The sequence below is a fragment of the Lichenostomus cassidix genome, unplaced genomic scaffold (assembly GCF_008360975.1).
Source record: "Lichenostomus cassidix isolate B80296 unplaced genomic scaffold, HeHo_3.0 HiC_scaffold_40, whole genome shotgun sequence".
NCBI classification, from domain to species: domain Eukaryota; kingdom Metazoa; phylum Chordata; class Aves; order Passeriformes; family Meliphagidae; genus Lichenostomus; species Lichenostomus cassidix.
Genome location: NW_028147459.1, coordinates 771,855 through 796,684, shown reverse-complemented (window position 1 = coordinate 796,684; position 24,830 = coordinate 771,855). Strand labels below are relative to the sequence as shown.

The following is a 24,830-nucleotide window of genomic DNA, read 5'->3' as shown; positions in this document are numbered from 1 at the left end:
CCCGATTTCACCCCTAAATCGCCCCCTGGTTTCCTCCCGAATCGCCCCCCGTTTCACCAAAATCCCCGATTTCACTCCAAAATCCTCGTTTCACCCCAAAATCCCACCGATTTCACCTAAATCCGATTTCACCCCAAAATCCCCGATTTCACCCCTAAATCCCCCGATTTCACCCTAAATCCCCTCGTTTCACCCCAAAATCCCCGATTTCACCCTAAATCCCTCGTTTCACCCCAAAATCCCCCGATTTCACCCTAAATCCCCTCGTTTCACCTAAATCCCCGATTTCACCCCAAAATCCCCGATTTCACCCCAAATCCCACCTCGGTTTCCTCCCGAATCGCCCCCGTTTCACCCCAAAATCCCCCGATTTCACCCCAAAATCCCCGATTTCACCCCAAAATCCCACCGATTTCACCCCAAAATCCTCCCCTTTTCACCCCAAATTGCCCCAACTCCGCCCTGAACCCAGTCCGAATCGCCGCAATTCCCCCATCCCCCTCCGACCCCAAATCCCAATCTCCCTCTCCAGCTCCCCCAAACCCCCTCCTCCGCCCCCCAAACCCTCCCAAACCCCCAAATCTCCAAAATTCCCCCCAAAATTCCCCCCAAAATCCCCTCCATCCAAGCACCACCGCCGGGGTCGTTCCCCCACGTCCTTTATTGGGGTCCCGGGGGGGGGTCCCGTAGGGTCCCCGGGGGGGTGACAGCGGCACCGGGACCGAGCCCGGGTGGTCCCGGGGGATTCCCGGGGGATTCCCGGGGGTTTCCCGGGGGATTCCCGGGGGAATTCCGGAGGGTCCCGGGGGGTCTCAGCGGCGCTGGGGCAGGCAGAGCCCCCCCGGCCGAGCCCGGGTGGTCCCGAGGGGTTCCCGGGGGGGGTCCCGGGGGGTCTCAGCGGCGCTGGGGCAGGCAGAGCCCCCCCGGCCGAGCCCGGGTGGTCCCAGCTTTGCAGGCGCAGCGGAAGGAGCCGCTGGTGTTGATGCAGCGCTCGCGGGGGCAGCGGGGACCCCCCCGGGGGTCCCGACACTCGTCGATATCTGGGACAGCGACACACAGGTCGAAGACCCCCCAAAATAACCCCCTGCGACTCCCCACATCCCCCCCGAACTTCCCCCACCTCGGGGGTCTCCACACTCATTAAGGTCTGGGGGGAACGGGGGTGTTAGGGAGCCCAAAAATACCCCCAAAAATCCCCCCCAACTGATGTCTGTGGGCATCGGAGACCCCCCAATATTTAGTACGGGGGGGTCCCGACCCCTCCTCACCTCCCCCCCTACAGGACCTTTAGGGTCGCTCGAGGGGTCCCAGGGGGTTTGGGGGTCCCCATTTTTTGAGGGGTGGGGGTCTCACCGAGGCAGCGGGTGCGGGTGGGGTCCGGTTGAAAGCCGGGGGGACACTCGCAGCCCCCCCGGGGGGAGCGGAGGCAGCGGCCAGGGACCCCCCCGGGACAGGGACACTCGGCTGAGTCCTCCTCGGAGCTGTCGTCACCTGGGGGGGGGACACGGGGGGGACTTGGGGGGACCCGCTGGGGGGGTCCTGGGGGGTCCCAGCTCAAAGGGGGGGAGCTGGTTGGGGGGGTTTAGGGTCAAGGTTTGGGGTCCCGAAGTGGGGGGAGTCCAGGGTTGGAGGGACCTAACCCTGAGGTTTGGGGTCCCCAAATGGGGGTCGCAGTTCTGAATTTGGGATCCTGGCGGCTGGTGGGGTCTCGGGGTGGGATCGCAGGGGGTTTGGGGGTCCTGGAGGGGAGAGGGGTTTGGGGAGTGCAGGTTTTGGGGTCTCACCTCTGCGGGTCGCCCCCAAGCCGAGGGGGCTGACGTCCCAGAAGGAATTGCTCTCGCTCTGCAAGGGGGGGCACGGCAGGCCTGGGGGGACCCCCGTGTCACCCCCGTGTCACCCCCCGTGTCACCCCCGTGTCACCCCCATGTCACCCCCAACCTCCAGGACCCTCAGCAGCTCCTCCAGATCCCACAGAGCCCCCCCATAGCCCCCCGGACCCTATAGGGACACATCCCACCCAAACCCCCCCAACCCCCCCACCCCACAAAGCCCCTCCCATCCTCACAGGACCCCCCAGCCCCACCCCAGAGACCCTAAATCCCCCAAGGACCCCCAGCCCCACCCCAGAAACCAAATCCCCCAAGGATCCCCCAGCCCTACCCCAGAGACCCCAAGGACCCTCCAACCCCCCAAATCCCCCCATAACTCCCCCTCCCCGACTCTCCCCGCGGTCACCTGGGGGTCGGGGGGCGCAGGGTCGGCAGTGGGGTCCCCATCCGGCGCCCCCCCGGCAGCAGCACTCGTCCAGGGTCAGCGGACCCCCCCCGAGGGGCGCCCCGCAGACCCCCTCGTCCCCCCGCCGCTGCCAGCACACGTCCCGCCGCTCCGGGGGGCTTCGCTCGGGGGGCGGGGGGCGTTCTGTGGGGAGGGGGGCGGTCAGGACCCTTCAAACCCCTCCCCGTAGGACCCCCAAATTGACACCCCGAAACCCCCCAGAGTCCTGTCTGGGGTGGGCACGGGGGTCGCAGGATCGGCACGGGGGTCTCGCCTCACTCTCGGGGGTCTCACCTAACCCTGGGGGGGTCTCATCTTACTCTCGGGGGTCTCACCTCACTCTCGGGGGTCTCACCGTGCCCAGGGGGGGTCTCACCATGCCCGTGGGGGTCTCACTTCACCCTGGGGGGTGTCACCTCACCCTGGGGGTCTCACCTCACTCTGGGGGGGTCTCACCTCACTCTCGGGGGTCTCACCTCACTCTCAGGGGTCTCACCTCACTCTCGGGGGTCTCACCATGCCCGGGGGGGTCTCACCTCACTCTCAGGGGTCTCACCTCACTCTCGGGGGTCTCACCTCACTCTCGGGGGTCTAACCGTGGCCCCAGGGGTCTCACCTAACCCTGGGGGGGGTCTCATCTTACTCTCGGGGGTTTCACCTCATTCTCGGGGGGTCTCACCTCACTCTGAGGGGGTCTCACCTCACCCGGGGGGGTCTCACCTCACTCTCAGGGGTCTCACCTCACCCTGGGGGGGTCTCACCACACCCTGGGGGTTCTCACCTCACTCTCGGGGGTCTCACCCTACCCGGGGAGGGTCTCACCACACCCGGGGGGGTCTCACCTCACACTCGGGGGTCTCACCATGCCCGGAGTCTCACCTCACTCTCGGGGGTCTCACCTCACTCTCGGGGGTCTCACCTCACTCTGGAGGGTCTCACCTCCCTCTCGGGGGTCTCACCCCACCCGGGGAGGTGGCAGCACGGCATCACCACAGCCCTGGCTGGGTGGTCCTTGGCATCCCCACCCCCCTTATCCCCCCTCCCGCTCCCCCACAGGGTCTCCCCTTGCCCGGGGGGGTCTCCCCACACCCATGGGGGTCTCTCCCCCCACCCGGGGGTCTCACCGAGCTCGGGGGCGGGCAGGCAGCGCCGCAGCCCCGGGTGGTAGCGCGCCCCGGGCCCGCAGGTGCAGCGGAACGAGCCGCGCGTGTTCTCGCACGCTCCGTCCACGCAGTTCGACTCGTCCAGACACTCGTCCACGTCTGGGGAGGGGGGCGAGGGGGAGGTCTGGGGTCTCCTCGGCAGCGCGGAGACCCCCAGGGGACCCCCAAAACCCCCAGGACCCACAGTAACTCGGGGATACCCACAGGGAGCCCCAAAACCCTGAGGACCTTTCAGCACCCTGGGGACACCGACGGGGACACGCGGGGACTCCCAGAGACCCCCAAACACACACGGGGACCCCCAAACACCCCCAAGGACCCCCAAACACCCCCAGGGACCCCCCAAACACCCCCAAGGACCCCCCAAACACCCCCACGGACCCCCCCAAACACCCCCAGGGACCTTCTGCAAGACGCTGCTTGCTCCCCACGGCCCCAAGTCGCCCCCAGCCCCCCCAGGAGACCCCTCCTCACCCAGGCACTGCCGCAGGGCGCTGTCGTAGTCGAAGCCAGCCTTGCAGTAGCACTCGTAGCCCGGCTGGGTGTTCACACACTTCCCCCCCTTGCAGATCTCGTCCCCGAAAAGTCCACATTCGTCGATGTCTGGGGGGCGGGTGACACACCCGGGGGGGTCAGGGACATCGCCCCGGCCACCCCCAGGGGACAGGGACACCCCCTCGGGGGGATTTTGGGGTTTATTTTGGGGAGGGGTCTCCACACTTATCCCTGGCAGAAGCGCGGACCCGGCGGGGGCTGTTTTGGGGTATTTTTGGGGTTCATTTTGAGGACAAAAGGGACCACAGGGAACGGGGGGGAGGGTTGGGGACACGGAGGGGACACGAGGGGACCCGGCGGGGGGTCTCACCCCGGTGCGCGGGGACCCCGTAGTCGAGGCCGTTGTCGTCCTGGATGAATCCTCTCCCGTCGGGACAGAGCGCCACGAACTCGGCTGGGGGCGGAAAAGGAGGTCAAGTTGGGGGTCCTGAACCCCCCAGACCACCCTCGGAACCCCCAGACCACCCTCGGAACCCCCAAACTGTCCCCCCACTCCCCCCGGTGTCCCCAAACCTCTACCGGCGACCCCCTTTTTATCAGGACAGACAGGAGCAGCTCTGCCGGGAGGATCAAACCTCCCCGAGACCCCCGAAAAGGGGGCGGAAATGATGTCCCACCCGGCTGGGGACCCCCGAACCCCCCTCCGTACCCGAGGAGGGGAGGGGACAGGGGTACACCTCGCACAGGTCCCCCCAGCCTGCCCCCACCGAGCAGCAGCACTCGCCGCGCGTCACGTTTGTCCCCAAAACGGCGTCGCAGAACACGGGCAGCTCCAGGCTCAGGTAACACTCCTTGCGGGGGGCGGGGGGCTCCCGAGCTGGGGGACAGGGGACAGGGGGTCGGTGGGGATCTCAGGGACCCCCCAGAATCCATGGGGTCTCCCAAAGACCCCTCAGATCTCCCCGGGAAACGCCTCCCGCCCAGATCCCCCTGTAAAAACCCGTGTGCACTTCCAGCGACCCCTTAAAGATGTCACCTCGTCACCTCCCTGGGACCCCCCAGACCCCCAGGAACCTCCCCCAGACCCCCAGGGATGCCTCAGAAACACCCCCAGACCCCCAGGAACCTCTCCAGACCCCCAGGGATACCCCAGAAACCTTCCCCAGACCCCCAGGGATGCCCCAGAAACCCCCCCCCCAGACCCCCAGGAATCCCCAAACCCCCAGGGATGACCCTGAAACCTCCTCAGGAATCCCCCAACCCCAGGGATACCCCAGAAACCCCCAGGGAATCCTCCAAACCCCAGAGATGCCCCAGAAACCCCCCAGACCCTCAGGAATCCCCAGACCCCCAGGGATGACCCAGAAACCCCCAGGAATCCCCAAAACCCAGGGATGACCCTGAAACCCCCAGAACTCCAAACCCCCACAAAACCCTCAGTTCTCCCCCCATTCCTTCCAGGGACCCCTCCAGAAACACCCCCAGATTCCCTCGGACCCCTCCCGCGCCCCCCGACCCCTCCTCACGGAGGCAGCGGCGGCCGTCGGGGCTGGGGGCGAACCCGGGGGGGCAGCGGCAGCTGAAGGACCCCTCGAGGTTGGTGCAGGTGCCGGGCGGGGGGCACAGCCCGGGGTCCAGCGCGCACTCGTCGATGTCTGGGGAGGGGGGATTTGAGGGGCGGTGGGCTCGCGAGACCCCCGAGGACCCCCCCAGAGACCTCCCCCGGGCCCTCAGTGGCGCGATGAGGAGGGGTCTCCATACACCCACCCCGGCCGCGCATAGCCGGGGGGTGTTATGGGGGTTTATTTTGGGGAGGGGTCTGCACTCCATCCCTGGCAGTTTATACCTGAGGGGGGTTGTTTTGGGGTTTATTTTGGGGAGGGGTCTCCGCACTCACCCTGGCAGCGCCGCCCGTGCACTGGGGGGATTTTTATGGGGCGGGGGGTCTGTTTTGGGATTTATTTTGGGGAAGTTTCGGGGTTTATTTTGGGGTTTATTTTGGGGAGGGGTCTGCACTCCATCCCTGGCAGTTTATACCTGAGGGGGGCTGTTTTGGGGGTTTATTTTGGGGTCGTTTTGGGGTTTATTTTGGGGAGGGGTCTGCACACTCACCCTGGCAGCGCATACCCGGGGTGGGCTGTTTTGGGGGGTGTTTTGGGGGTATTTTCGGGGATGTTTCGGGGTTTATTTTGGGGAGGGGTCTCACGCTCACCCTGGCAGTTTATACCTGAGGGGGGCTGTTTTGGGGGCTGTTTTGGGGTTTATTTTAGGGAAGTTTTGGGGTTTATTTTGGGGACGGGTCTGCACTCCATCCCTGGCAGTTTACACCTGAGGGGGGCTGCTTTGGGGATTATTTGGGTGTTTATTTTGGGGAAGTTTTGGGGTTTATTTTGGGGAGGGGTCTCCACACTCACCCTGGCAGTTTATACCTGAGGGGGGCTGTTTTGGGGGTTATTTTGGGATTTATTTTGGGGAGGGGTCTCACGCTCACCCTGGCAGTGCCGCCCGTGCACCAGCGCGTACCCGGGGGGTTGTTATGGGGCGGGGGGTCTGTTTTGGGGTTTATTTTGGGGTCGTTTCGGGATTTATTTTGGGGAGGGGTCTCCACACTCACCCTGGCAGCGCCGCCCGTGCACCAGCGCGTACCCGGGGGGGCACAGGCACCGGTACGACCCCGCCGTGTTCACGCAGTCTCCCCCCACGCAGGCGGCCGCGAACTCGCACTCGTCGATATCTAGGGGAGGGGGCGAAAAACGCGACCCCCGTATGCGGCACCCCCCAGACCCCAGAGACCCCCAGATCCACCCCCAAACCAGGAGAGACCCCCAGATCCACCCCCAAATCAGGAGAGACCCCCAGATCCACCCCCAAACCAGGAGGGACCCCCAGACCCACCCCCAAACCAGGAGAGACCCCCAGATCCACCCCCAAACCAGAAAACCCCACAAACCCCCCGCAGACCCCACAGATCCCCCCTATGGAGAAACCCCCAGACCAAAAACCGACCCCCCGAGCCCCCCGTCGCCCCCCAAATTTGGGGTACCTTGGCAGCGGGGGGGGTCCCGCGCCGGCTGCAGCCCGGGGGGGCACTGGCACTTGTAGGATCCGGGGGTGTTGACGCAGCTCCCCCCGGGGCAAAGCCCCCCAGCCTCGCACTCGTTCACATCTGGGGGACCCCCCGTCAGCCCCCCAGCCTGGGTGGGGGTCCTGGGGGGGCTTTTGGGGTCGGGGGGTGCCCTGGGTGGGGGTCTGGGGGGGTCCGGGGAAAGGGATGGGGTGGGAGCAGGGATGGGGGGCTTGTTTGGGGACCCAGGGTGGGGGGCGTGGAGGATATTGAGGAGGGGGTTCAAGGGGGCAGAGGGTCCCCAGGAGGAATTCCAGGTAAAGGGGTCTCCAGGAAAAGGGGTCTTCAGGGATCCCGAGAGGGTTTGGGAAGGTCCCGGGGGGTTTGGAGGGTCCCAGGTATTTTGGGGGATCCCAGGGGGGTCCCGGGGAGTTTTGGGAGGGTCCCAGTGGTTGTGGGGGGTCCTGAAGGGGTTTGGGAGGATCCCAGGGATTTTGGGAGGGTCCCGGCGGTTTTGGGGAGGGTCCCGGGGATTTTGGGGTCCTGGGGGTTGGGGAGGGTCCTGGGGGTTTTGGGGGGTCCCAGTGGTTTTGGGGGGTCCAGGGGGATTTGGGGAGGGTCCCAGGGATTTTGGGAGGGTCCTGGGGGGTTTGGGGAGGGTCCCGAGGGGTTTTGGGGGGTCCCGGGGGATTTGGGGAAGGTCCCAGGGATTTTGGGGGGTCCCGGGAGGGTCCCGGGGGGTCCCGGGGGGTGCTGACCGAGGCAGGCGCCGTTGAGGCCGCGGAAGCCGGGGGGGCAGGGGGTGCACACGAAGCCCCCCGGCTGGTTCTCACACTTGGAGTCGGGGCACGTCCCCACATCCAGACACTCGTTGATGTCTGTGGGGGTGACATTGGGGACATCAGGGGACATCAGGGGACACGGGGGGAAGACCCCCCAGCATCCCGGCCCGCGGGCTCACCCCCCCAGGGTGCCCTGTGCCTGTCGCTGGTGTCTCTGTGTCCCCATTCCCCATGTCCCCACCCGCTTCCCGATGTCCCCGCCCGCCTCCCGGTGTCCCCGCCCGCCTTGTCACCTTCGCAGAGCGGTGGCCGCGAGCCCTTGCGCCGGTAGCCCGGGTGGCACTCGCACTTGTAGTGCCCTGGCACGTTGGAGCAAGTGCCACCGTCCCCGCAAACGTCACCCTTGGCACACTCGTCGATGTCTGCGGGTGACACGCGGCATCACTGGCACTGTCCCCAAACCCACAGAGCGTCCCCAACCCCAGACAGTGTCCCCAACCCCAGACAGTGTCCCCAACCCTGTCCTGTATCCCCACCTTTGCCAGTGTCCCCAACCCCGTCCCATGTCCCCAACCCTCTCTCCAACGCCGGGCAGCGTCCCCAGCTCTGTCCTGCATCCCCAAACAATGTCCCCAACCCCATCCACTGCGTCCCCACCCATTCCGTGTCCCCCGAGCCCCTCATACCTGCGCAGGTGCGCAGCCCCTTGTGCAGGCGCAGCTGGAACCCGCGGTGACAATGACACGTGTAGGACCCGCCCGTGTTCATGCAGACCCCGCGCCCGGCGCCGCACGGCTCCGTCTCGCACTCGTTCACATCTGTAAGGTGTGTCACCAGGTGTGTCACCAGGTGTGTCACAGGTGTGTCACCAGGTGTGTCACCCCCCCAGCCCCGCGCGGCTCCGTCTCGCCCTCGTTCGGTGCCAAGACGTGTCGCCGCGCGTGCGACATTCCCTGTGCCACCGCGCACAGGTGTCCCTGACCGGATGTCCCCCTGCTCCCGCCATGTCCCTCTGTCCTTCCCGTGCCCCCCGAGTCCCCTGTGTCCCCCGTGTCCCCACGCCCTCCATGCCCCGCGTGTCCCCTGTCCCCTACTGTGTCCCCTGTCCCCCCACGCCCTCCATGTCCCCTGTCCCCCTCCGTGTCCCCTGTCCCACCTGTCGCTCCCATGCCCCCAGTATCCCCCTGTCCCCTCCATCCTCCCCATGTCCCCCGTGCCACTCATGCCACCCGTGTCCCCATGTCCCCCCAGTGTCCCCCAATGTCCCCGCATCCCCATGCCCCCTGTGTCCCCCATACCCCCGTGTCCCCATGCCCCAATAGCCCTTGTCCCCTCGAGGCTCCCCACGTCTCCCGTGTCCCCCGTGTCCCCGTGTCCCCCAATGTCCCCGCGCCCCATGCCCCCTGTGTCCCCTCGTGTCCCCATTCCCCATGTCCTTTGTCCCCACGAGGCTCCCCATCTCCCCGTGTCCCCATCTCCCCTCTGTCGTTCCGTGTCCCCAATGTCCCCGCATCCCCCATGCCCTCTGTGTCCCCATGCCCCCATATCCCCTTGTCCCCACGAGGCTCCCCAGTCTCCCGTGTCCCCCATGTCCCCGTGTCCCCCAATGTCCCCCCTGTCCCCCATGTCCCTGTGTCCCCCAAGTCCCCACTGCCCCCCATGCCCCCTGTCCCCTCCATCCTCCCCATGTCCCCCGTGTCCCCCATCTCCCCCGTGCCCTCGTGCCCCTATGTCCCTCCCAATGTCCCCGTGTCCCCGTGTCGCGGTACCGGTGCAGTAGCGGCGCTGGGGGTGCCAGCGGTACCCCGGGAAGCAGAGGCAGCTGTACCCCGCCGGGCCCATCACACACTCCCCGGGGCCGCAGATGTTCCGGTTCAGTTTGCACTCGTCCGTCTCTGGGGGCGCAGAGGGGTCCCTGAGGGTCCCAGCAGGGTCCCAGAGGGTCCCAGGAGGGTCCCAGAGGGTCCCAGAGGGTCCCAGGAGGGATTTTGGGGTGACCCCGAGTGGTCCCAAGGGGTCCCAAAAGAGCTTTGAGGGTGTTGAAAGGGATCCCGAGGGGATTTTGGGGGTTCAAGGGGTCCCAGGGCGTATTGGGGAGGGTCTCGGGGGATCTTTTGGGGGTCCTGAGGGGTGTCAGGGACATCGGGGGGGATCCCGAAGGCTCCCAGAAGGTCCTGGGGGGTTTCAGGGGGTCCCAGGGGGTCTCGGGGGTCTCTCACCGGTGACCTGGGTGGGCGCGATCTCGGCGGCGCTGCGGGTGAGCTGCTCCGGGGGCAGCCGCCAGAGCGGGGCCGGCGTGGGCCGCGCCACCAGCGCTGGGGACAAGGGACACGGCGTCGGACGAGGCCACGGGGACACCGCCTCGTCCCTGTCCCATCTGCGCACTCATTGATGTCCCCAAACTGTCCCCAAGCCCTTCTGGTCCTCGCGTCCCCCGTGCCCTGCTTCATCCACGTCCTCAAAGTGTCCCTGTCGCCGTCCTCCTCCTTGTCCCCAAGCTGTCCCCACCGCCATCCCCGCCCCACCCCGTGTCCCCCGCCAGCCCCTCCGTGTCCCCCCGCTGTCCCCACCCCTGTCCCCCCCTTACCGGGGTACCGGGGGGGGTCGCTGCTCCCCGGCGGCTGCTCCAGACCCTGCTCCTCCGAGGGGCTCCAGAACGCGGGCAGCTGGGGGCGACAGCGATGTCCCCTCTGTCCCCTCCGCGCCCCTAGCCCCCCCTCCCAGCCCCCCCCGGCCCCCCCGTGACACCCCCATCCCCTCCATGCCCCCCAGCCCCCCCGAGACCCCCCAGCCCCTCCCCATCATGCTTGTCCCTCCCGTGTCCCCTCCCCCCCACCATGTCCCCTCCCCCGCCACACTCACCATGGCCGGGGGGGTCACAGCTGCGGGGGGAGGGGGCGCTGAGACCCCAAACTGACCCCTCCACCGTGGGGCGGGGGGGGGACACACAAAACAGGGGGTCATGGGGGGGTCCGGGGTCACGGGAGGGGGGAACGCGACATTGGGGGGGGGCACAGGGGACGTGGGGGGGGATGAGGGACATGGAGGGACACTGCTGGTGGGGGGGTGAGGGACACGGGGGGGTCACAGGGACATGGAGAGGGGACTGAGGGACACGGGGGGGGTCACAGGGACATGGAGAGGGGACAGGGGACACGGGGGGGTCACAGGGGTGGGGGCACAAAGGGGAAATTGGGGGCACAGATGGTTTTTGGGGACCTGAGGGGGTCACAGGGACAGGGATTGGGGACAGAGGGACACGGGGGGGTCACAGGGACATGGGGGAACCCCGGGGGACATGGTGGGGTGGCACAGGGAGTGGCAATGGCAGTCCAGAGTGACACAGAAACCCCCAGGGGACATGGCGGGGAGGGGTGGGACAAGAACCGGGGAGGGGGCGACAGGGACCCGGGGGGGACATTTTGGGGCACGGGGCGGGGGTCGCGGGGGTTGCCCGACCTGGCGGCGGGGGGGCGTCGGGCGGCGCGGGGCTGGGGGCTGGCGGGGGCGGCCGGGGGGGTCTCTCGGGGGTCCCGTCGGGGTGGATGTGGAGGGTGAAGTCGCTCTCGCCCTGGATGGTCAGCGTCTGGTGGGACGTGAGGACGTGGTAGCCTTTCCCGGCCGGACAGATGGCCTTGAACGCGGCTGGGGGGGGAGCGGGGGGGTCAGAGGGGCGGGGGGGACACCCCAAAACCGAGCTGGGACCCCCCAGAGCTCCCCCCGACCCCAAACCGAGCTGGGACCCCCCAGATCCCCCCAACCCCAAACTCGGCCGCGGTTCTCACTGTCCGATCCGTGGGGCAGATTTTGGGGGGCTTTGGGGGTCCCTAAACTGGGCTGAACGCCCCAAAACGGTGCCGTCAGGGCGGCAGCGACCCCCCAAAACCCCCCAGACCCCCCCAGACCCCCCCCAGACCCCCACACCATTGGGAGCAGCCCCCCAAAACCTCCCCAATCCCTCCTGTACCGCTGTTGCCGAGGGGGCGGCAGCCCCGCAAAAATCCCCCAAGCCCCCAAAAGCCCCCCAGACCCCCCCAGGACCCCCGTACCGGTGCCGTCGGGGGGGCAGCGCTGGCAGCGACCCCCCCAGGCCTTGCCCACGCTGCAGCAGCAGGTCCGGCGGGTCAGGCGGGTGGGCAGGGGGTGTTGGCACTGCTGCGACCCCGAAACCAGCCGGAAGCACAGACCCCGCTCCTCGCCCGGCTCCGCTGCGGGACGGGGGGGGCGACACCTTTAGAGACCCCCCCGGGGACCCCCAAAATCCCAGAGACCCCCAAAATCCCAGAGGATCCTCCCCAGGGACCCCAAAACCCCAGAGGAGTCTCCAGATCTTCCCCGAACCCCACAGAGACCCCAAACCCCATTGATCTGCTCGCTGGGTTCTGCTTCCAGGAGGGTTGTAGGACCCCCCGGGACCCCCAGGATCCCCAAGACCCCCCGGGACCCCCAGGATCCCCCAAGACCCCCCGGGACCCCCAGGATCCCCAAGACCCCCAGGATCCCCAGAATCCCTAAGACCCCCAGAATCCTCAGAAATCCCAGGATCCCCAGAATCCCCAACCCCTCCAGAATCTCCAGAAATCCCCAGAATCCCAGGACCCCCAAGACCCCCAAAATCCCCGGAAACCCTAAGACCCCCCAGAATCCCTAGAACTCCCAGGATTTCTAGGACCCCCAGGACGCCCTAACTGTGCCCCCCTGCCCCCGAATCCCTAGAATCCCCAGGATTCCCAGAACCCCCAAGACCCCAGAATCCCCGGAATTCCCAGGATTTCCCAGAATCCCTTAGACCCCCAGAAATCCCAGGACCCCTAGAATCCCTAAGACTCCCAGAATCCCTAGAATTCCCAGGATTTCTAGGACCCCCAGAATCCCCAAGACCCCCAGGATCCCCAGAATTCCCAGGACACCCAGAATCCCTAAGCCCCCCCGAATCCCTAGAATCCCCAGGATCCCCAGAACCCTCAAGACCCCCGAACCCCCCAGAATCCCCAAGATCCCCCGGATCCCCAGAATCCCTAAGACCCCCGAATCTCTAGAATCCCCAGGATTCCCAGAACCCCAAGACCCCAACAGCCCCAGGACCCCAGAACTCCCAAGACCCCCAGAATCCCTACGACCCCGAATCCCTAGAATCCTCAGCATTCCCAGAACCCCCAACACCCCAGGACCCCCGCGCCCCCGACTCCCCAACACCCCCAGGACCCCCAGGACCCCCCGAATCCCCCGCGCCCCCCGCCCCATACGCAGGCACTGGCTCCGGGAGGGTCCCAGGACGTGTCCGGCCGAGCAGGAGCAGCGGAAGCTGCCCTGGGTGTTGCGGCACTCGCCAGGTTGGCACACGCCAGGCAGCGCGCACTCGTTGATGTCTGCGACAGGTAGAGCACACCTGAGCCAGGTAAGGCACACCTGGGCCAGGTGTGAGCGCAGCTGGGTGTGTCACACGCGCAGCCCTGACACCGCAACCCACCCCCCAAAAGTTGTAGGGCAGAGAATGCTTGGTGTCTGTGACAGGTGTGGCACAGGTAGAACACACCTGGCACAGGTGTGATACAGGTGTGGCACAGGTATGGTACAGGTACAACACACCTGGCACGGGTGTGATACAGGTGTGGCCTAGGTGTGATACAGTGTGATACAGGTAGAACACACCTGGCACAGGTAGAACACACCTGGCACGGGTGTGGCACAGGTGTGATACAGGTAGAACACACCTGGCACAGGTAGAACACACCTGGCACGGGTGTGGCACAGGTGTGATACAGGTAGAACACACCTGGCACAGGTAGAACACACCTGGCATGGGTGTGGCACAGTTGTGATCCAGATGTGGCACAGGTGGAACACACCTGGCACAGGTGTGATACAGGTGTGGCCTAGCTGTGATACAGGTAGAACACACCTGGCACAGGTGTGGCACAGGTGAGATCCAGATGTGGTACAGGTAGAACACACCTGGCAAAGGTGTGATACAGTGTGATGCAGGTGTGGCAGAATTAGGACACACCTGCCACAGGTGTGATACAGGTAGAGCACACCTGGCACAGGTAGAACACACCTGGCATGGGTGTGGCACAGGTGTGATCCAGATGTGGCACAGGTAGAACACACCTGACACAGGTGTGATACAGGTGTGGCCTAGGTGTGATACAGTGTGATACAGGTAGAACACACCCGGCATAGGTATGATACAGTGTGATGCAGGTGCGGCAGAATTAGGACACACCTGCCACAGGTGTGATACAGTGTGATACAGTGTCATACAGGTAGAACACACCTGGCACAGGTGTAATGCAGTGTGATGCAGGTGTGGCAGAAGCAGAACACACCTGGCACAGGTGTGACACAGGTATGACACTCCCCCTGAGACCCCCCGTACCCCCCCCCGCGCCCCCCGCGCCCCCCGCGCCCCCCGCGCCCCCTACCCTGGCAGTGGGAGCTGTTGAGCCGCTTGTAGCCTTGGGGACAGTCCCCCCCGCGCTCCCCCCGCGCCGCCTTCGGGGACCCCGACCCTGCAACAGCCCCCAGACCCCCCGTCACCCCCACAGCCGGGGGGAGACCCGGGGGGAGGGTCCGGACCATTGTGGGGGTCTTTGGGGGGTTCTGGGGGTTTGAATCCCCCCGGGGTGAGGTCAGGGAGGGTCTTTTGGGTAGGGGGTCCCGGCCAGCTGGGTTTTGCTGGGGTGGGGGGTCCCAGGAGGGCGGGGTGGGGGGGTTTATGGGTGGCTAGGGTGGGGTCCGGGGGGGTTTCTGGGTGGCCGGAGGGGGTCGGGGGGTCTCTGGATGGTCGGAGGGGGTCGGGGGGTCTCTGGGTGGCCGGAGGGGGTCCGGGGGGGGGTTTCTGGGTGGTGGGGGGAGGTCCGGAGGGTCTCTGGGTGGCTGGAGGGGGTCTGGGGGGCTTTCTGGGTGGCCAGAGGGGGTCGGGGGGGTGTCCCCGCTCACCCTGCAGGTGGGGACACTTGTGGCACTTGCTCTGTCCCCAGGCGCTGCCGATGCTGCCGCAGCAATCCTCCAGCTTGGTGAGGCCGGGCAGGGGGTTACTGCCGCACTGCGGGGTGGGGGGCACGGCACGGGGGGGGGGTCAGCACCCCAAAATACCCCCCCGAGACCCCAAATCCCACCCTGCACCCCCCGGGACCCCCCGGCAGAGCTCGGTGAGTGAGGGGAGGGACTGCTCCTCACTGAGGGGGGCTCAGCACCCCAAAACACCCCCCGAACCCCTAAAACACCCCCAAATCCCACCCCCGAACCCCCCCCAGAACCCCCCAAAGCTGCCTGGACCCCCAAATCCCCCCCGCGCCCCCCGGGAGCCCCTCACCGAGTGCTTGGGCAGAGTCTCCTGGAAGCAGCGGCCCAGCGGTTTGTGGGTGTGGGGTCGGGGGGGCGCGGGGGGCTTGCTGCCCGCGGGGGGCTGCGCGGGGTGCGCCAGGAGCCCCCCCCCGCCCCGGGGAGCCCCCTCGGGGGGTCGCGGCTCGATGCGGTGGACCTGGACCGAGGCCTCGGGGGGGTGATGGACCCGAACGTTCACCAGGGGAGGGGGAACCTGCGCTGGGGGCGGCGGCACCTGGGACCCCCAAATCGCACACCTCGGGACCCCCCCGAGTCCCCAAATCCGCCACCAGCATTTGGGACCCTCCCCAAACCCCCAATCCCCGCACCTTTGGGACCCCCAAACCCCGCCGCTGCCCCCCAGGACCCCCCGATTTGGGATCCCCGGATTTGGGACCCCCCGATTTGGGACCCCCGGATTTGGGACCCCCGGATTTGGGACCCCCCGGATTTGGGACCCCCGGATTTGGGACCCCGAACCCTCAAGGGAGCCCCGCAGCCCCGGTGAGACCCCCTGAGATCCCCCCCACATGGGTCCCCCAGGCCTGGGACCCCCAAAACTCTCTGCCCCCAATCCCCATATCCCTGAGCCCCCCAAAGACCCCCAAAGCCCCCAAGCCCCCAAACACCCCCAAAGCCCCCAAAGACCCCCGAGCTCCCCCCGCTACCTTCAGCCGAGTGGTGTCCCGGCCCCAGCGGCACGACGAAGGTGGCGTGGCTGACGTGTCCCCCCCCGTGTCCCCCCCCGTGTCCCCCCCCGTGCCCCCCGCCGTGCCCCCCGCCATGGGCTGCCCCGGGGGGAGGCTCGGCGGGGGCTGCAGCCCCCCCGGGACCATCGGCGATGACCTGCACGGCGTAAACGGCGACCTTGGAGCCCGGGGCGGGGTCCGGGGGGGCGTCGGGGGGCGCGGGGGGGGGCGGAGGGGGGGGTCCCCCGGCTCGTCCCCCCCCCGCGGGGACCTGGCAGAAGCGGCCGGTGAAGTTGGGGGGACACAGGCAGTGGGAGCGGGAGCTGCACTGCCCGCCGTTCATGCAGGGCAGGGGACACACCACTGTGGGGAGAGAGACCCCCTGAGACCCCCGGGGCGACCCCAAATACCCTGAGACCCACCCGGAGCGACCCCAAATACCCCGAGACCCCCTGAGACCCCCCTGAGACCCCCGGAGCGACCCCAAATACCCTGAGACCCACCCTGAGATCCCCAAGACCCACCCTGAGCAACCCCCCTGAGACCCCCGGAGTGACCCCAAATACCCTGAGACCCCCGAGATACCCCCAGTCCCCTCTGTCCCCCTTTTGTCCCATCCCAGTCCCGGCGCCACCCTGTCCCCCTCCGGTGCCATCACAGCCCTTCCCTGGTGTCCCCATTGCCATCCCTCATCTCGTCCCCACCTTGGCGCTGTCCCCAAATGTGTCCCCAGTCTTGTCCCCATCCTCTTCGCTGTCCCAGCGCTGTCCCCACACCTGAGCCGTGCTGTCGCCGTCCTGTCGCCGTCCTGTCCCCGTCCTGTCCCCGTCCTGTCCCCGTGCCCGCTCCATCCAAGTCCCCAAAGTCCTGTCATGCCCTGTCCCCAGGTCTGTCCCATCCCTGTCTCCGTGTCCCCATCCCAATGTCCCCATGTCACTCACACGCTGTGAAGCAGGACCTGGGCAGCGTGTCGGCCACATACCTGTCCCTGTGTCCCTGTCCCCATGTACCCATCCCGTCCCGGTGTCCCGCTGCCACTCACCCACTGGGAAGCCGGAGCCGATCACGGTGTCCCTGTCCCCATCCCTGTCCCCATGTCCCCATCCCGTCCCAGTGCCACTCACCCACTCGGAAGCTAGAGCCGGTCACCGAGTCCCTGTCGCCATCCCTGTCCTCATGTCCCCATCCCTGTGTCCCGGTGCCACTCACCCACTGGGAAGCGTGTCCCTGTCCCCATCCCTGTCCCCGTGTCCCCATCCCGGTGTCCCGGTGTCGCAGTGCCACTCACCCACTCGGAAGCCGGAGCCGGTCAGCGTGTCCCTGTCCCCATGTCCCCATCCCGGTGTCGCGGTGCCACTCACCCACTCGGAAGCCGGAGCCGGTCAGGGTGTCCCTGTCCCTGTCCCCATGTCCCCATCGCGGTGTCCCGGTGTCACTCACCCACTCGGAAGCCGGAGCCGGTCAGCGTGTCGGCCGCATGCCCGTTCTCGCCGATCAGGGTCATGTTGGAGCCGGGCTGGCACGAGTCGCGGCAGAGCCCCTTCAGACACGTCCTCCGGCAGATCAGGGGGGCGAAGACCACCTTGAAGCGCTCCCGAGCCACGGCCGCGCCCCCCCCGCGCCCCCCCAGCGCCGCCAGCGCCGCCAGCGCCGCCCACAGCCCCCCCCAGCGCCACATGGTGTCCCCAAAGCCCCGAGACCCCCGGCCCGGACCCCGCGGCGGGCGAGCGCTCCGGGCCGGACGCTGGGGACCCCTCGGGGGGGTGACCCGGACACCGGGGGGCCCTCGGGGGGGGGGCTCGCAGTGGCCTGAGACCCTTGAAGGGGTGGCGGACGCCTGGGGGGGTGTCCCAGCTGTCTGTCCCCTCTCCAAAATCTCCCCCCTCGAGAGCGACGCCCAGCCCCGAGGCCGAGGTCTCCTTTCGGGGGTCTCCGCGCTCCGGGATGCCCGCTCCGGACGCGGGGGGGTGTCCCACAGGCCGGAGCCCCCCTGCCGGGTGCTGGGGTCCCCCCCAGGGGTGTCCCGAGCTGCGGGGGGGTGTCCTGGCGGCGGGGGCGGGGGGATCCCGCCGGACTCCCGAGTTCCCGCGGCCGCCTGGGATGGCGCTGGGCTGGGGGGGAGGGAAGGGGGGGCCCGGGCGGGGGAGGGGGGCGGGGGCCGAGCCCTGGGTCCGCTCCAGGAATTGGGGGGGGTGGGCGGGGGGTGTGGGGGAGGGGAGGAGCCCGGATGGCCGCGCCGGTCCCAGCGTCGGGCACGGCGGGGAGGGACGGATGAGACCCCCAAAAAGTTTTGGGATTCCGCCGGGTGGTGGGGATGGGAGCTCGGTGCGGGGCTGGAGACCCCCCCGGGGTGGGGGTACGGGGGTGGTCGGGATCCCCCCAAACTCCTGGGACCACCCCTGGGAGGCTGCGGTCCGCTGGGACCCCTGAGACCCCCCGTGGGGAAATGGGTTTCCCCGTAAAACTCGTGGGACCACCCGTAGGGGAGGTGGAGACCCCACACTGCCTGGGACCCCCGAAAGGGCTGGACCCCCCATGATGGGGCAGTGGAGGCCAATGGAGACCCCTCCCCAAATTGCTGGGACCCCACCACGGGGAGATGGAGCCCCCCAAACACCGCGTTCCCCCCAAACTCCGCACAGGATGATGGGGGAGATGAGACCCCCAACCGCTGGGATCCCCCAAGGTGGAAAGGATCCCCCCAAAGCGCTGGGACCCCCCACGATGGGGTCTGGGGGCGAACGGGACCCCCCAGACCCAAATTCCCCCTCCAAGAGGGGGTGAGACCCCCAAACTCGCGGGTCCCCCCCACTGTCCCCCCCCAGGCAGGACGAGGCTTCTCAGGCACTTTTGGGGTCTCGGGAGTTTTATTTGGTCACAGTCGCCCCCCAAGGCTCCCGGGACCCCCGTCCAGTGTCGGGACCGCCCGGGGGGCGGGGCTTCCGCGGAGGGGGCGTGGCCTCCGCGCTCCCACCAATCCGGGCGGAGCTTCCTGGTTTGCCCCAGGAGGGGGGCGTGGTTTCCTGCCGTTAGGCCCCGCCCAGGAGGGGGCGGGGCTTCTGTAATGCCCTTTGCTTTGCCCAATGGCGCGCGCGGGAGGGGCGGGGCTTCCGCCGCCGCCGCAGCTGTCAATCACTGCCCACGTGGGCGTGGTTTTCCGGAGGGGCGGGGCGTGCTGCTGTCCGTCCGTTCGCCGCGGCAGCTCATTGGTCGCCGGAGGGTGGAGGGGGCGGGTCCAACGCGCGGCGGGCGCTCTCATTGGTCGGTGAAGGGGTCTCGGGGGCGGGGCTCGGCGGGGGGCGGGGCTTTGCGCGGCCCGGCGGACACGAAGCTCCAGGGGTCGATGCGGGGGCGGAGCGGGGAGGGGCGGGGCCGGGCGGGGCCTGCGGGGGAAGGGCGGGGCTAGGGGGCGGTGCGACACGCCCAGCCCCGAACCTGCCCCACGACCCCCCAGAACTGCCCCAAGACCCCCCAGAACTGCCCCACAGCCCCCCTGAGGCACCCCCCTCCTGCCCCCAGAACTGCCCCACCGAGCCCAGAGCTGCCCCGCCGCCCCCCCAGGGGTGTCCCCAAGCCCCCCAAACCTGTCCCCCAGACCCCCAAGCCACCCCTTGCCCCCCAGCCCCACTCACCCCACTCGGGGGTCCCGGCTGGGCTCAGCTCGCGGGGTCTCCGGGGTCCCCGGGGTGATGGCTGCAGCCCCAGGTCGGGGGTCCCTAGGGTCCGGGCACGGCCCAGCTCGGGGGTCCCGGGGGTCCCGGGGGTCCCGGGGGTCTGGGCACGACGTGGCTCAGGGGTCCCGGGGCTCCGGAGCTGACCCAGCTCGGGGGTCCCGGGGGTCCGGGCACGGCCCTGCTCGGGGGTCCCGGGGGTCCCAGGGGTCCTGGCTCCCCCTTGCTCGGGGGTCCAGCACCAGTTCAGCTCCAGGGTCCTGGGGGTCCGGGCTCGCCCCTGCTCGGGGGTCCCGGGGATCCTGGGGGTCCCGGGGGTGCGGACACCGCTGGGGTCTGGGGATCCGGGGGTCCGGGCTCGGCTTGGCTCAGGGGTCCCGGGGGTCCTGGGGGTCCCGGGGGTCCGGGGAGAGCCGGGGGTCTGGGTTCGACTTGGCTCAGGGGTCCTGGGGGTCCCGGCGGTCCTGGCTCCGCTCGGATCTGGGGACCCGGGGCTCTGGGCTCGGCTCGGCTCAGGGGTCCCGGGGGTCCACGCACGACCCATCTCGGGGGTCCCGGGCGAGCTGAGCTCCGGAGACCCCAAATTCCTCTCCCAGCGGCGCGGGGAGAGGCGCAGGAGGCCGGGGGAGGGCGGGGGGCTGCGGGGGGATTCGGGGGGCGCCAGGTCACGGCCCAACCCCAGCGACGCCAGCAGGGCCGAGCCCCTCAGCAGCGCCCTCCGCAGCAGCCGGGGGGTTCCTCCCCGAGACCCCCGGCCCTCCTCAGCCTCGGGGGGTCCGGCCTCGCCTGTGGGACACAACGGGGGTCAGCGTGGGGAGGGGGACGGGGGATGCGACCCCCTGAGACCACCCGGACCCACCGTTGGGGGAAGCATCCCCCGGGCTGAGCTCGTCCGTGTCCAGGTACCAGGTGGTCTCGTCCGGCCGCAGCCGCCGCCTGGGGGGGACAGCCGAGTGTCCAGGGGGGTTCCGGGGGGGTGGGGAGGGAGGGCTGAGACCCCCCCCTGACGCCCCCAGACCCCCTCAGGTGGGACACACCTGCCGTTGGGGGCGCTGCTCTTGCTCCCGCGGCCCCGCGGTGGCTCCTCGTCCTCCTCGGGCTCCACTGGGGACAGAGAGCGGGGACGCCGTGACGTCACCGGCAGGTGTGATGTCACCGCCCCCCCCTCCCCCGGGGGATGACGTCACTCACGCTGGATGGCGCGCAGGCGGGGGAAGGGGGGGGATTCCCCCGGCCCGTCCTCGGGGTCGTGGCTCCGGGGGTCTCCTCCTGGCGAGGCTTGGACCGTCAGGCGGTGCTTGAAATCTGGGGGGGGTCAGTGTGGTCAGCGGAACCCCTGAACCCCCCCAACGTCCCTCAAAACCCCTGAACCCCCCCAGTCCCCTGGATCCCCCAACCCCCCAGCCCCAAAACACCCCCTGCTCCCCCAAAACCCTCCCAATCCCCTGGACCCCCAAACCCCCCTCACCTCCCCCAAATCCCCCAGCCCCGTTCCCTACCCTGCGGCATCCCGATGAGGTCCGCGGGTCTCCGCGGCCTCCGGAAGGGTGGTCGGCGCCGTTTCTGGGCCGGGGGGGGCCGGGGGGGTCCGCGGAGCATCAGGCTCAGCTCTCTCTCCAGCACCTCGAGCTCCCTGCGCGCCACGGCGGCTTCGCGCTGCCGCAGCGCCTCGGCCTGGGAGCGCTGAGCCCGCGAGGCTCTGGCCACTGCCTCCTCCCGGCTGCGCAGCTCCTGGGGGGCCACGGGGGGCGGGGGGGGCACGGGGGTTGGGGGTCAGTGGGGTCATGGGGGTCAGTGGGGTGACAGGGACAAAGGGGGTCGCGGGGATAAGGAGTGACAGCAGGGCAGTGGTGCAGAGTTTGGGGTTTTCTGGGGGTTCTGGGGGTCCTGGGTGTGCTAGAATGATTCCTCTGATTGTTCAGGGGGGGTCCAGTGGGGTCATGGGGGTCAGTGGGGTGACGGGGACAAGGAGCTGCATGAGTGACAGCAGGGCAAGGTGGAGCCACTGGTGCAGAGATTGGGGTTTTCAGGGGGGTTCTGGGGGGTCCTGGGTGTGCTAGGATGGTTCCTCTGATTGTTCAGGGGGGTCTAGCGGGGTCTGGGGGTGTCCCGGGTGGTCCCAGGTGTTCATGGGGGGTGTCCCAGGTATTTGGGGTGTCCCAGGTGTTTGGAGGGGTCCCAGGAGCTCAGGGGATGTCCCAGGAGTTCGGGGGGTGTCCCAGGTGTTTGGAGTGTCCCAGGTGTTTGGAGGGGTCCCAGGAGCTCGGGGGATGTCCCAGATGTTTCAGGGGTGTCCCAGCTGTTTCGGGGGTGTCCCAGGTGTTTCAGGGGTCTCCCAGGTGTTTCGGGGGTCTCCCAGGTATATTGGGGAGGCTCTCCCACCTTCTCCCGCGCCCTCAGCTCGTCGAAGAGCCCTTGGATCTCGCGGCGCCAGGACTCCTGCAGGGAGTGGAAGGACTCGGGGGGCCCAAGCCCCCCCGGCTCCAGCCCCCCCAGGCGCCGCAGGATGGTCCCGAAGCCCGGCCGCCGGTGGGGGTCCTGCTCCCAGCAGGCTGTGGGGACCACCGGGGGTCTGCGGGGGGCTGCTGGGTGACCCCGACATCCCCCAGGTGTCCCCCAAACCCCCGGGGGTCCTGGCACCCCCTGGATCCCAATATCCAGGACCCCCCCAGCCTCCCTCACCCCCCAAAGCCCCCCCAAGCCCCCCATACCTGCCATGAGCTGGGCGAAGGGCGGGGGGCAGGTGGTCGGGATGGGCAGGGTCAGTTTGTTCACGGCCACCCCGTAGGCCACGGCCAGCCCGTCGATGCCGCGGTACGGCACCTCCCCGGTCAGCAGCTCCCACAGCAGCACCCCGTAACTTGGGGGGGGCAGAAAAGGGGGTCAGACACCCCTCAGATCCCCTCAATCCCACCCCACAGGTGTCTAGAAACCCCCAAAATCACCACCCAGACACCCCCAAACCTGCAGCTCCGCGACCCCACAAAGTCCAGCTACCCCCAAACCCCAAACCCAGCCGTTCGGGCACCCCAAACCCCAGCCCGGCCCGGACCCCAGGACCCCCAGAGTCCTCCCCACCTCCAGACGTCGCTGCCCTTGGAGAAGGTGGAGGCGCGGATGACCTCGGGGGCCATCCAGGCGTAGGTCCCTGCCGCGCTCATCTTGGTCGTTCGCTGCCACTCCCGCGCCAAGCCGAAGTCGGTGATTTTCAGCGTTTTCCCGCTCACGTCGTCCCCCACAACGGGCTGGGCCAGCAGCACTGCGGGGACAGGGGGTCAGGGACCCCCCAGCCAGGGACCCCCCGACAGCTGGGATGTCGCCCACCCTGGAAACCTCGGTCTCTGCGCCCCACTGGGGACAGCCAGGACCCTCACTTTGGTGACACCAGCGACCGGTGGCGTCCCAGTCTGGGGACCCCAATGTCTAGGACCCCCACCCTGGGGACCTTAGGGAGTGAGATCCCACCCTGGAGACCCCAATGTCTGGGACCTCCTACCCTCGCGACCCCAATGGCTTCGATTCCCCCTCCTTGGCGACCTTTGGGCACTGAGACCTCACCCTGGCGACCCCAAATTCTACAAACCCCCCCACCTTCAAGACCACCCTGTTTACGACCCCCCGGCCACCCTCTCCCACCTCCCCAAATCTCACCATTGCTGGACTTGAGGTCTCGGTGGATGAGGGGCACGGGGGTCCCGGAGTGCAGGTAGCGCATCCCCCTGGCCACCTGGCGCGCCCAGTCCAGCAGGACGGCGGGTGGCACCCTGCGGCCGGCCAGCGCCCTGGACAGTGGCCCCCCGGCCGCGAACTCCATCACCAGGCACAGGTGGGGTGGCTCCAGGCACACGGCCCGCAGTGCCACCACGTTGGGGTGGCGCAGGCGGGCGTAGAGCCGCGCTTCCCTCCGCAGGCTGGCCGCCCCCGCCGCCCCCGCGTCACCCCGCGCCGCCTTCACCGCCACCACCTGTCCCCTCCAGGTGCCCCGGAACACGCGGCCGAAGCCCCCGGCCCCGATCACCTCCTCCAGCCGCAGCTCGCCGAACGCAGCCCGCGCCGGTTCCCAACCCCCCGGCGGGGATGGGGAGCGGGAGCCCCCCGGGGAGGGGGGAGAGGGAGAGCGGGAGCCCCCCGGGGATGGGGAGCGGGATGGCGCTGGGGATGGGGAAGGGGAGCGGGACCCCCGCGGGGAGGGGGGGAAAGGGGAGCGAGACCCCTCTGGGAAGAGGGGGGAGAGGGGGGGTGACGGGGAAAGGGGGGGTGAGGGGGAGTGGGACCCCCCCGGGGGGGATGGGGAGGGGGATGCCCGGCCCCACTCCATGGGGTGCTCCCCCCCCCAGCCCCGACCCCCTGCGATGGCGCTGGGGGGCCTTGGGGGTCCTATGGGGGTCTGGGGGGTCCTGTAGGTGTTGGGGGGACCCTACGGGTTCCCTGGTGTTCAGGGGGTCCTGTGGCTGCCCGGGGGGTCTATGGGTGGCCGAGGGACCCCATGGGGTCCCTTTATGTCCTGAGGGTCACTGGGGTCACCTGGGCCTTACAGGTGCTGCCTGGAAGGTCTGACAGCTCTGGGGGTCCCACCGGGGGGGGCTATGGGGGTCTGGGGGGTCCCTGGGAGTCCCTTTGGCTCGTGGGGGTTCGGGGGTGTCCCCTCACCTAAATTCTGTCCCTAAAGTCCCTTATAGCTCCTGATAGGTCCCTTATGGGTCCCTTTAGCTGCCAGGGGTCCCTGTGGGTTCTTACAGCACCTGAAGAGTCCTGGGGGTCCCTAGGGGTCCCTGGGGGTTCCAGTGGCTCCTGGGGGGTCCCTGGGGGTCCCTACGGTCCCTGTTGCTCCTGTGGCTCCTTAAAGTCTCTACAGCTCCCGGGGATCGCGACAATCCCCGTGGCTCCAGTGGGTCCCTACAGGTCCCCGGGGGTCCCTACGCCCCCCTCCCCGGCCGCCACAACCCCCTGCGGGCCCCAGAGCCCCTCCGCGCCCCGCCCCGGTCCCCTCCCTCCCCGTCCCGGATCCCCTCCGCCCCGTCCCGTCCCCCGGGGCCCCCCGCGCCCCGTCCCGTCCCCGCCTGGTCCCGCCGGAGCCCCCGCGGCCCGGAGCGGGGAGGAAGCGGCGTCCGGCGGCGTGCCCGGGGGGGGGCAGGGGGCGGCCCGGCCGCGCTGGGCTGGCGGGGGTCCGGCGGTTACCCGCGCTGGCTGAGGCGGCCCCGGGAAGGCGGAGCCGGGACATTGTCACCGGGACAAAGGAAAAGGAACCAGCGCCGGACGGGGCGGGCCGGGGGCACCGGACGCCGTGGGTGGGAGGGAGACCGGACGAGAGGCCGGCGCGGGGAGGGGGGGGAGCGGCGGCCATGACCGCGGGACCCCCAGGG

The 24,830-nt window shown here is 68.8% G+C and overlaps 2 protein-coding genes and 1 long non-coding RNA gene across 3 annotated transcripts; 1 reads left to right on the top strand and 2 right to left on the bottom strand.

Annotated features, from left to right (window-relative positions):
• Positions 1-643: 643 nt before the first annotated feature.
• LTBP3 (latent transforming growth factor beta binding protein 3) lies at positions 644-19,003 on the bottom strand. The gene is made up of 27 exons (XM_085046190.1): positions 18,933-19,003; positions 17,237-17,970; positions 15,776-16,159; positions 15,097-15,326; positions 14,721-14,826; positions 14,204-14,290; positions 13,025-13,147; positions 11,828-11,986; positions 11,238-11,423; positions 10,641-10,660; positions 10,366-10,444; positions 9,998-10,093; positions 9,548-9,673; positions 8,465-8,596; positions 8,072-8,200; positions 7,755-7,874; positions 6,976-7,098; positions 6,547-6,666; positions 5,459-5,587; positions 4,642-4,809; positions 4,303-4,386; positions 3,912-4,040; positions 3,399-3,536; positions 2,236-2,418; positions 1,785-1,865; positions 1,354-1,491; positions 644-1,040 (listed from the first exon to the last, which is right to left on the bottom strand). The coding sequence occupies exons 1-27, from the start codon at positions 19,001-19,003 to the stop codon at positions 895-897; spliced, it is 4,221 nt and encodes a 1,406-aa protein (XP_084902316.1). The 3' UTR covers positions 644-894.
• Positions 13,288-13,757, top strand: LOC146422420 (uncharacterized). The gene is made up of 3 exons (XR_014848179.1): positions 13,288-13,334; positions 13,388-13,439; positions 13,743-13,757. It is a non-coding gene; the product is annotated as an uncharacterized LOC146422420 (long non-coding RNA).
• MAP3K11 (mitogen-activated protein kinase kinase kinase 11) lies at positions 18,645-24,721 on the bottom strand. Its single transcript, XM_085046338.1, has 10 exons — positions 23,119-24,721; positions 22,546-22,726; positions 22,179-22,327; positions 21,850-22,019; positions 20,967-21,198; positions 20,659-20,772; positions 20,505-20,571; positions 20,327-20,403; positions 19,429-20,253; positions 18,645-19,179 (listed from the first exon to the last, which is right to left on the bottom strand). Exons 1-10 carry the CDS (start codon positions 23,783-23,785, stop codon positions 19,052-19,054), a joined length of 2,610 nt encoding a protein of 869 aa, XP_084902464.1. The 5' UTR covers positions 23,786-24,721; the 3' UTR covers positions 18,645-19,051.
• Positions 24,722-24,830: the final 109 nt, after the last annotated feature.

Excerpts from the sequence above, each read along its gene's own strand:
- LTBP3 (XM_085046190.1), bottom strand. The coding sequence starts at position 19,003 with ATGAGCTGCCGCGGCGAACGGACGGACAGCAGCACGCCCCGCCCCTCC. Across the intron at positions 14,291-14,720 it reads CAAGTGTCCCCACCTGCAGG|GGTCGGGGTCCCCGAAGGCG; the intron begins GTGAGCGGGGAC and ends GGGCTGTTGCAG. Across the intron at positions 10,094-10,365 it reads CGACCCCCCCCGGTACCCCG|CGCTGGTGGCGCGGCCCACG; the intron begins GTAAGGGGGGGA and ends CCTTGTCCCCAG.
- MAP3K11 (XM_085046338.1), bottom strand. The coding sequence starts at position 23,785 with ATGGAGTGGGGCCGGGCATCCCCCTCCCCATCCCCCCCGGGGGGGTCC. Across the intron at positions 22,328-22,545 it reads AAGGGCAGCGACGTCTGGAG|TTACGGGGTGCTGCTGTGGG; the intron begins GTGGGGAGGACT and ends GCCCCCCCCAAG. Across the intron at positions 20,572-20,658 it reads CCGCCTGCGCGCCATCCAGC|TGGAGCCCGAGGAGGACGAG; the intron begins GTGAGTGACGTC and ends CTCTGTCCCCAG.